Source organism: Rhamphochromis sp. 'chilingali' (assembly GCF_963969265.1).
Source record: "Rhamphochromis sp. 'chilingali' genome assembly, chromosome: 20".
NCBI classification, from domain to species: domain Eukaryota; kingdom Metazoa; phylum Chordata; class Actinopteri; order Cichliformes; family Cichlidae; genus Rhamphochromis; species Rhamphochromis sp. 'chilingali'.
This window is the reverse complement of record NC_137947.1, coordinates 13,241,199-13,251,683: the sequence shown is the minus strand read 5'-3', so window position 1 is coordinate 13,251,683 and position 10,485 is coordinate 13,241,199. Positions and strand designations below refer to the sequence as shown.

Below are 10,485 nucleotides of genomic sequence, written 5' to 3'. Positions count from 1 at the left end.
ATGAGCTGTTTCTGAAATACTCAGACCAGCAAATCTGTCACCAACAACCAACCGTGCCACATTAAAAGTCACTGAAATCACCTTTCTTGCTTATTGTGATGTTCGGTCATCTTGACCTGCATGGCAAATTGCACTGAGCTGTTACCATGTGACTGGTGAACAAGCACTGGAACCGTGAGTGTATTTCATAATGCAATCTTTGATCCATAGCAAAACAGCTCTGTGCTTTTTCTTCTTCTTACATTTTCAACATCTGAAGACCAGTGCCAAGAAAAACACAAGTGGTGAAACTGGTAGCTGTTAATGTAAAATCATCTGAGTTGGAGGAAAGTGTTGAACTTTGTATTACCAAAGCGTCTCTGCCAGTCTCAGTCAAACTTCCAGGGGAGCTGAGAGTATATTTAGAATTTCACATGCGCAAATCAGAATGAAGGGAGGACAGTTTTGCGCGGGACGTTTCCCACAGTAAATTTCTTTTATGTGAATTTTTCCTTCAATACATGAAGAAAATATAGCGTCAAGACCCCGGTTATGTCTGTGCCTGTATCAACTCTTAATAATCCATCAGTTTAATGTGTCCTTGACCTTGCATTTACAATAAATACTCTGTTTCCTCAAGCTAATGACATTAGAAAACTACATTTCACGTGAATAAATAAGATAAACAGATAAGAATAGACCTTAATTCGCTAGTCTTATTTTCTGTATGATAGTGTTTGCTGTATTTTACCCCAATAAGCCATCTTTTGATCCAGAAGTTTAGCACGCAATTGCAAACAGCTGTAGCCACACAAGCGAAGACAGCAGCAGGTACAGAAGTGGTCAGAAGTTTACATATACTCATCATGGGAATGTCGTAATTTTGGATTTTTAATGGTTTCTTTGAACTGTTCTTTTCCAGGGTGGAATGATAGATCTTTAATGACTTTAGAAAATGAGAATTGCGTGCATTATTTTAGGTTGGCCATAATCTACACAGGGTCAAATATATACATAGACCCGCACAGAAGTGTGGTTAAAATGTCCCATACTAAGTTGGATCTCAACCAACTTAGTATGGCTTTTGGGAAGCAATCAACAAGCTTCTAACATGATTTTGGTTGCATATTTGACCACTCCTTTTGGCAGAATCCCTAAATTTTATTTAAACTTGTTGGTTTCCTGGCACGGGCCCAACTTTGAAGTTAGTTCATAGTCAAAAGAATTTTCAATAGGATTTTAGGGCTTTGGGAGTCCACTCCTGAAGCTTAATGTTAGCATGCTTTCTCCACTCCAAAACCAGTTTTGATGTGTGTTTGGGATAATTGCCCAGCTGGAACACTCAACTGTGTTCCAGTTTTAGTTATCTGGCTGTTGATTTGAGGTGAAATTGGAGGCACTCCTCTTTCTTTATTATTTCATCCACTTCACCAGTACCAGCAAAACAGTCCCGGAGCATGCTTGACATCTGGCACATTGTTCTTAGGTTTGATAGCCTCACTCCAAACATGCCTCATCATTGTGGCCAAACAGCTCAATCTTTGTCTCATCTCACCATAAAACGGTTCTCCAGCAAACATTTGGTTTGTCCATGTGGGTAGCTGCAAATTTCAGTTGCGCTTGAATCTGTCTATTTTGGAGCAGGGGTTTCTATCTTGAAACACCCTCTCAGACCACAGTTATGTAAAACTTGCTTCATTTTGGACAGTGACTGCTGCCATTCTACACGTTTCTATTTCATGGCGCGCTTCTCTAAGGGTAACAGTTTCTTCCAGACCATGACAAAGTTGTGACACATCTGTATAACTTTTACTTATGCAGGATTATTTGAACTGATAATTTTGGAATCTGCAGTTGTTTAGAAATGTCTCTGAAAGAGCTTCCTGACTTCTGGAAACATAAAAGTTCAACGAAATCATTAAAACCCCCAAATTACCATGACATTCATGCCCATGACAAGTGCACATAAATTCCTGACCACAACTGGAAGTACCATTTGTTAAATTAATTTGATTTACATATACAGCTAGCATTTTCTGCTCAAAGGCCTGTGACCATATTCACAGGAATTTCCATAAACAATCTGGGAATAGTGAACATTCTGAAATGAACCACCACTAAGCCTGCTATCACTTTAAAGGTTTTATTTTAGAGTACTGCTGTTAAAGTCGTTTAACTGTTAACTGTTATGCAAACTGATGTCTTTGGATGCAAAACTGTTTTTGAACGTGTTTACTGCAACAAGGTAAAATTACACAAGTCTTCCTTTAAGCAACAACACCTAACATCCAAGTGTGATCTGTGTAGCTGAGAATGGCATTAGTGTACACAGCTTGTGATGCAATAGGCCATTCTGATGCTGATTATACTGCACAGGAAGAGGGATTTTAGCAGCTGCAGTAGGTCTATTGTGCTGTACTGCACGAATCAAAGCTGTAAAACACAGCCACGTCTTCATGTCACACGCCTGAATTGATGGGCGAGGCACAGCATTATCAGCTCAAGGCTAGTGCTTTCATAAGGTGTGACAGCACCTCAGGCCACTATGAAATAAAGATACAGATTAAACTCGAAGAAAGGACAAATGTGACACCATTTGTTGTGAGTCACTACTCATTTCTTTTTGTTTTGGTTGCAAGAAGCCAGGCTTTCTTTTTTTTTCCAAAGTGGTTTTGAGCAATAGTTCTCCAGGTTTCCAAATGTCCAAAGTTTCTCTTCGGACATTGGCTTCTTTTTCACTCATTTTCAGTCCAGTTCCTGGTCCTGACCATTTCCACAAGAATGCTTTTGTTTGCTTGCTTGTTTATTAAGCCATTTCACACTGGCATATCATGCACTGGGAATTGGAGAACACAAGAAGACATTATAGTTCTGAAATAAATTATCTGCTGCAGATGGACAGTTTCTGATAGTCATGTCCTTTAAAATGAGACAGAAATTCAATAATTTACAATTTACGGTTTCTCAAAAGAAAAAATTAATATGGTTGTTGTGTCAAGTTACACAACAGCAGTTCTTGTGTAATACTGTAATTGTGAAAGTCAGTGGTGAACGGACCGTAATATTAATGAACCGGTGTGCGATGGTCTTAACACATAACTGAACAAAAGGCAGAAACATCCAAAGATGAACTTCAAGAAACCTGGAGAACTATTCCTGAAGACTGCTAAAGAAATGAGAAGAAAGCTTGCATAAGACAGTTCAGGCCGTGTTTAAGAATAAAGGCAGTAATGCCGAATATTGACTTTCCTGCTTGCTGGAATTGTACAAACTCTGTTTTTGCCTTTTATACTGTTTCCCCACAAATGTTGGAAAATGATTCAGTACAGTGCTGCACACAGTCCTAATGTTTTTTAGTTAAATATACAGAAATGAGGAGTTCTCTAAGGCTTTTAACTTTGTGTGAGAGACTTCTGTTTTATGCACTTGACCAGGGTTTCATATCTTATCTTTTGATTAAGAGTTAATCAGAAAACAACCTATATCTATGCTGTGAAATTTTCTGAGAATTTCCTCCAGGTTAAGGTAAGATTTTAATAGTTTAACTACATGGTTTATATTGTGTAAATGGAAAATGGGTTTACATTATGATGACTCACTACTGGACTGTGGGCACGTTTGTTTGCATTGGAAAATGTTCTATAAACACTTGAGAGGCCTGACCTGCAAATGTGTGAACTTTAAAAGACCTGTGATGCATACAGAGCTCATGTGTTAATGTGCTTCAAGTGGCTCAAATTTAGTAATTTTTTTAGAGATTTTTTACTCATCTTTTGTTTTGATTTTTAGTCACCATTTCCTGTGTAAAATTGTTCATACTGATTTATTAATTTAACCACTGCCTACACATGTAGGTCACTTTTCCCAAAATAAAGTTGATGGAGCTGTGCAGAGATACCATCTTTCATAACATCAGCTAATATGAGGCTTGAGCTTTGAGTTTGTATCCAAACTTATTGATCCAATTCTTTCTCATATATGTCTAAATCGAGGCGTTCAGCATCAGCCTCCCTATTAATATTTTTAATTCTGTTATTGAAGATATTGATTCACTGTTTACTTATTTACTAATGTAAACCAGCACCTGAGGACATCAGGATCAGCAGGTAAGAAATTTTAGCTTGTGTCCTGCTGGCGTGTTACCACCAGGTGTCTCTGTGGTTTGGCATTTTCTCTTTTTCCTTCTTGTTGCATGATTACTTTTCCTCACTGGATGCTTGCATCACTGTTTAACAGTTTATTTTTTTTTACCATTTTCTCATTCTTTGATGGTCGTGGGCAAACAGGAGACACATGGAGTTTGAGCTTTGTCCTCTCAGACCATGCAAATCGCACCAACTTCAATTACTTTGTCACACAGCCGTAGATGGAAAGACTGCAACAGTGAATGTCAACAAAAAGTTACTGGAACTTTTGTTTTTACTGCCAACATATAAACGGACGGACTATATTTATGGAACCGTGCGGCACATCGGTTCACTTACTGATTTATTTAGAAAAAAAAGAAAGCCACACGTGTAGATTAGATGTAATTTAGCTGGTCAATCTTCCTTATTACCTGAAGAATATAAACTGACTACGAGTTTCTACATTACGCCCAGTGTAGTCGCAGTTGAGACGCTGCTTTAGCATCTATTCAATGTCTTAATGCTCCAAAATATTCTCATACTGGGAGTTAAGTCATCCTTGCCTTAGCAGACGAGGAAATATCAACTGGAAGGCTCAGGTTTTTTTTTTTTTTTTTAACAATAAACTATTTGCTGGTGAAGTCCTGTTCTTTTGTCTGGATTGTAGCCAAATTTGAGCAGAAAAAAAGGCCCTGATCTTCGTCATACCATTCATTCACTACTTCTTCTTTTTTTTTTTTTTTTTAAGTACAAACAACAACAACAAAGGCCACTTTTTTTGTGCAAAATTTTTATTTTCTCTCACCTCCTAAATGTCATCTGTGCATTACAGTGCAATCATTGAGGTAGTCCACTTGCCTTTTGGTTGAATTAAATTTGTTTCTATAGCAAATGTTGGTCTTGGCTGTTCTCAAACATACTCTGATTTTAATCCTGTGTTTAACCTGCTTACCAAGTCCCCAGTCTTCTGCAGCATAGCGTTAGTGTAAAACTATCCTGTCTGCGCTTGCTTTGAAGCAGGTCTGCACTTGCAAATGGCAGTCTGGCAGGACTGTTTTGGCACAAGTTTTCCTGACGGCAGTTTGCAGATTAGTAGCTCTGCAATAAAAAGACGCCGTTTCCAGAATACACTAGTTGTTGTTTAGAGAAACCTCCTTATTCCCATAGTTTGAGGCTCTTTTTATCTCAGTCTGGCCAATCATCCAGCGAACTCCCAGTGAAGCTGTGGGAAGAAAAGACAAAAAAAAAAAATCACCACAGGATTCAGAGAAGCTACAGCATTGTTTGAGTGAGTCACAAAGAAGTGCTGACAGGCTTTGAAATGGGACATTTTTATTTCCACAGTAAATTTGACTTTGAATGTGGTGCATATGCCCTTTAATTATCAAGCGTTTTTATTATGACAATTTAGTGACGTGGCTGAATACGTCACTTTGAAATGAGAAGCAATGTTGCACATTAACTGGCTCTTTTAAATAACTGATAACACCTAAGCCATCTCCTCCAAGTCTGTATCAAGGCCTCTTATTTATTGTGGAAACTGCAACATGCTCTTGAAAAACCCGTGCTGTTAGAGTGATTAATTCCACTTAACAGTGAAACCAGTGAAACAATAATAATAATAATAATAAAAAGAATCAGGTGGATGACTTGATATCTAACTTTGATATTTTAAGCACATGCCTGAATGCTGTTATGGACATGCTCCCAATACTGATGAATTAATAAAATAAAAGAGGGAGACTTACATTTGAGGTGTCAAATCTGCTGCTTTATGTAACATTTGGACAAAAAGGAGCTGGTTAAAGTGAGGGATGGGCCGTATTAAACCATATTATGGTGGCTTGACCTTGCCTGTGAATGGATGACACAAACCTGCAGAGCAGACAGCCACGGAAGCTACGATGGTAAATACTGATCCAGAGCTGATCAGCTGAGTGAGCAGCAGGCCTAGAGGGTACAGGAGCAGGCAGGACCAGAATAGCCAGTTGATCAAGGACCATGGTCGACGAGGAGGACTCATTATGGGGCCCGGGAAGCGCCCAGTCTTTGCGTAGTGCTCTTGAAAGCTATCCTGTTAACAAATTAATGCAACGGCAGCTCAACACCAAAACCCACAACAGGGAAGCACGGCTAAAGTTGGTTCTTTTAAAGCCACGTGGCTGCTGTGTGTCTTAAAAAAAAAACCAGTAAGAGCTAAAATGGAACCAAGTGTGTACAAAGTTTAACATTCCCAAGTTCAGATTCAAGAGTTCAGTTATAAAGTGCATGGATTGAAAAGTAATTAAAAAGGTGGCATGGCAGTCAGCCAAAACCACAGATAAGCTCACCACACCTTCAAAACTGTGTATATAATAGGTCAATTTGTTAAATGACATTGACTCTATCTCCATAAAAAGGTCCGCGAGCCAAACTGTTCCTACCCTCAAAGTTAATTTTTACCACTAATGCCATTTGTGGTGAGCAATAAATATTTCCTCACACTAATCTTCCACTCAAGTGCAAAAGCTTCCAGCTTTTTAATATTGTTTGTGTTCTCTGCTGGAGCTGCTTTCTTTAAATTACACCAAAATCTTTATGTTTTCATGTGGAATTCAAATCCGAGATGATTCCAGATCCAGGTTTTGGCTGTCTGGGCACATCTGTAAGATCAGTGGCTGGATCAAAAAATTTCAAAGACACTGTTTACCAGTTCCTGCAGCACCAAAAATACCCCTACAAGAGGATGGAGCCACCCATTTATTTATAGTACTACTATTCAGTGTGAAACAGTGCATCAGCCTTCAGGGGGAAAAAAAAGAAAGAAGAGGCACTTATTTTAGGCTACATATCTAATCAGTATGGCTTCTATTTCAGTAATAAGAAACTGGGTGATTTAGTACCTCTACCTAATGCGTCTCTTTTGAAAATCATGCATCCATCAGAATATTTAAGACTCTCACCTTCTCCTGGTAAAGTTTGTGGAGCCACTCAGCACATTCCTTCTCATCTTCTGGGATCAACTCTAGAGGAATTCTCCTGCATGTCACAGAGATGAAGGTTACACCAGCACACAGGAAATGAAAAGCAACAAGTGTGTGAAACATCAGTTCCTACCTCACATACAAGTCTGCATGATATTTTTTCCCGTTAAGAAGCCCCAGCAAAGTCGGCATTTCATTGTTTCTGAAGTTCAGCGTGGAATCGTAAACAGCCGCAGCTGCACAACACGGAACATGCGGCGGTTAGTCAGCGCCACCTTTCATTTGATTTGCAAATCCACCCCCCGCCCCATAAAACTGATCGGGTACTTTCTGGTGGCCACATTTAAATACATAGACAAAGACAAACTCACCCGTCCCTCTGAGGCTCTGAACTGTTACCCAGAATCCTTTGGTTCTGGGCAAAAGATGATACTTTAGTTTGGACAACCCTTTGCTTTCAGCCACCTGCATGCTGACCTGGTGCTTCTTTGGTGTGAAGCGTGTCCCTTCGCAATGAAGCAAGAACTTTTGCCAAAAAAGAAAAAAAAAAGTTGGGTGTTATATAGTTATATTATAATTATGGCCACAAAAATATCACTCTCACTTCTCTTGATTCTAAAATTACCACAGACTGAAACCCACCCAGAAGTTTTCTGGGTAATCCCGCAGTTTCTCAAGACTCTCATTCACCGTCCTTCGATCTTCCTCCCATTTCCTTTTGCAGAAAACTATCTCCAAGAAGTACCACATCCAGCCGATGATCGGTACATAAGCCAGCTGTTTTTTGGCTAACACTTTTGAGCTCTGGAAGTTGAGAACACATTGAAAGAACTGGAGGGAAGCATTGAATTGAGGGGTGGGTGAAGTTTTCTGGCTTACTTTCACTTACCCCAAGAACTCCAAATCTCTCACAGAAGGTCCAACCACACAGGAAGTCTATCTCAAAAGCGTGGTTGAGGACCACAATGGCATTCTCTTTTCCATACAGTGGATAACTCTTTGGGTCAGTGTAGAGTGTGCACTCTGTCCCAGACCACCACTCCAAGATAGCAACCATCTCTAAGGACAAAGACGCAAACAGGTACATGTGAGTAAAGGACACCTGGATTGCTTTTGTGAAATGATGCCATGCAGTACAGAGTTCTGGGAACTCGTGCAGCAGAGGGTTGTCATAACTTCACACCAACAGCACCACTGAAACCACTGAAACTAAAGGTTTCTTCTCCCAGAAGCAGAAGAAAAAACTTTTCTGCTTCTGGGAAACAGCCAGGTTGTAATGGTACAGCTAAGGTTATACATACGGCTGGAGATGCAGTAGGCCAGTCTGATGTTGATTCTGCGGGCCAGCTGCTTACTGACCAGCCACACAGGTAAAGTACAAAGCTGCAACAGGTTGATAATAAGGCCGCTGACCAGGAAGACATAGCAGATGATCAGGTGGCACAAGAACTGGGATTTTAGCAGCTGAAGAAGCCCCATGTTCTGTAAAAGTTCATAAGAAGACATTTAATTACATCAGGTAACAACAATAAAATAAAATCGTCTCATTTTTTGTTGGCTTCTGATTGCTTGTGACTCAAAGGTAGAGAAACTATGTCCAGTACTGTACTGTCCTAAAGTCTGGAACAACCTCTTTTTTTTTTTTTTTTTTTTTTTTTTAATACTTTGCAAGTAGCCCGACCTTTTTATATTTGAAAAAGAAGCTTTGAGCAACAATTCACCAGGCTTTTCAGTCCTTGTACATGACCACTTTAAAAGAAGTGTTTTTGTTTTTCATTTTTTTGCTTGTCAAGCCACTAAAAAAAGGATCCAACTCTAGAACCAGTGCCGTGTCTCTCTGATTCAAGCAGCCTGTTGCAAACACACATAATTATAATTGTTCCCATTTCTTTTGTTGAGACTATGAAACATGTCAAATATAACACTGTTTGACAGGGATAAAAACAGTATCTTTGCACCATCAAGGAGGGGAAAAAAAGAATCAACAAACAAATGAGGAAACTGGACGAGTGTAGGACAAAAGAAGTAATGACAGGACTAAAAAACTATTTATAGCAAATTGTGTCTCTGAGAAATATTTAAAAAAACAAAAGATAAATGACCAGACACAGGACCTGAGAGATGCATGTGGGCCTTCCTCAACTGACAACGATTTGAACCAAAAATGTCAAATCTGGTTTCATCACTCCATCAGGCCAGTTGCCATATTTCTTTCAGTCCAATCCACATTATAGTCCTTTTCTTCTCTCTTTTTGTCTCATATACTGTCATCCCATACATAGACACAAGATTCAGTATATTTCCCAACTGTTTCTTTCTAATAGTTCCTGTTTTTAAACGTTTGAAAAACAATAATAAAGAAAATAATATATACATTCTCCACCTTTGAGGCACAAGCAACCAGGATATAAAATACAAAGAAGCAAAATATGTTATATACTATTATTAATTTGTTCCACGCAAAGCCAGGCTGTGATCAAAACTGTTCTCAGAGTTTCTAAAACATGAATCGAGTCTGACATAAAGGATTTCTTTGAACGTTTTTACTCCCCCCCCTCTGAATAGTGTCTTTGAGATGCATTCCAGAGCCAAACAGCCAATCAGAGGGCAATTGTTTGCTGTTTGCTCCTAACAACACATGACCTTTTCAGGAACAGGGAAAACCATATCACCAATTATTCATAGTCAATCCCACAACGGCCTTCTCTGTGTTTACTGAGTTTTCCTTACGCAAACTGTTAGGTTAGCAGCTGTTTCAGAGCACAGAGAAACACGACTGGAAAATGACCAAACTGCTTAAACACAAAACCCATGTACACACCTGCAAACACGTGACACTTACCTTGATTCTGTATTAGTGCCCAGTGTTCCTGCCTCAGACACCTTTCTACCTTTCCAAACAGTGTAAATGAACAAATTTAAAAGACAACCAAACACCACTATCCCACTACACGTCCATGCCACCTCCAGTTCGCGATGTCCCTCGTCCTTCAGCTGTTAGTGAGCAGGCCTAGAACTATGCACCACCCGGCCATCTGGTGAAACGTCCTTCAGCATGAGGAACCACACCCATCCGCCTGCCAAACCTGGATCGCGGGATGAAGACATGTGTGAACCTGCGCCACCTTCGAGAAACTCTGCAGACAGCCTCGCGCGAAGATCGTCTACTCTTTGTTGGCCCAATCAAAACACAGGATTTTCTCTACATAATGAAGTGGAACATATGACTAATACAACGACAACAAATATGACGTTGTAATAATAGACTTTTTCTTCTCATATAGTTATTATGTCCGATATAATCTTTAAAAAACAAAATGTTTTTAACAGAAAGTTATACTATATCCCAACATTTCCTGGTGCGGTTACACTCTTTTTTGTTGTTGGTCTCACAAACTCGGGCTGAGTGAGACCTC

The 10,485-nt window shown here is 39.5% G+C and overlaps 1 protein-coding gene across 2 annotated transcripts; it reads right to left on the bottom strand.

The window, feature by feature from the left end:
- Positions 1 to 4,888: 4,888 nt before the first annotated feature.
- On the bottom strand, positions 4,889 to 10,211 carry agpat4 (1-acylglycerol-3-phosphate O-acyltransferase 4 (lysophosphatidic acid acyltransferase, delta)). Of its 2 annotated transcripts, none has more exons than XR_013970138.1 (9): positions 9,912 to 10,211; positions 8,371 to 8,551; positions 7,959 to 8,128; positions 7,712 to 7,873; positions 7,441 to 7,594; positions 7,203 to 7,305; positions 7,049 to 7,124; positions 5,855 to 6,180; positions 4,889 to 5,328 (listed from the first exon to the last, which is right to left on the bottom strand). XR_013970138.1 is itself a non-coding variant. In XM_080869394.1 (9 exons), exons 2-9 carry the CDS (start codon positions 8,546 to 8,548, stop codon positions 5,237 to 5,239), a joined length of 1,134 nt encoding a protein of 377 aa, XP_080725520.1. In that variant the 5' UTR covers positions 8,549 to 8,551; positions 9,912 to 10,208; the 3' UTR covers positions 4,889 to 5,236. The 2 variants fall into 2 exon arrangements, 1 of the variants encoding a protein (XP_080725520.1); XM_080869394.1 differs by having other exon boundaries at positions 5,982 to 6,180; positions 9,912 to 10,208.
- Between the last annotated feature and the right edge of the window lie 274 nt (positions 10,212 to 10,485).

Bases quoted from the DNA above. Each gene is read 5' to 3' on its own strand.
- agpat4 (XM_080869394.1), bottom strand. From the start codon at position 8,548: ATGGGGCTTCTTCAGCTGCTAAAATCCCAGTTCTTGTGCCACCTGATC. The intron at 7,874-7,958 runs GTAAGTGAAAGT...CTCAACTTCCAG, and splicing joins AGAGATTTGGAGTTCTTGGG to AGCTCAAAAGTGTTAGCCAA. The intron at 7,125-7,202 runs GTAGGAACTGAT...TGTGACATGCAG, and splicing joins CATGCAGACTTGTATGTGAG to GAGAATTCCTCTAGAGTTGA.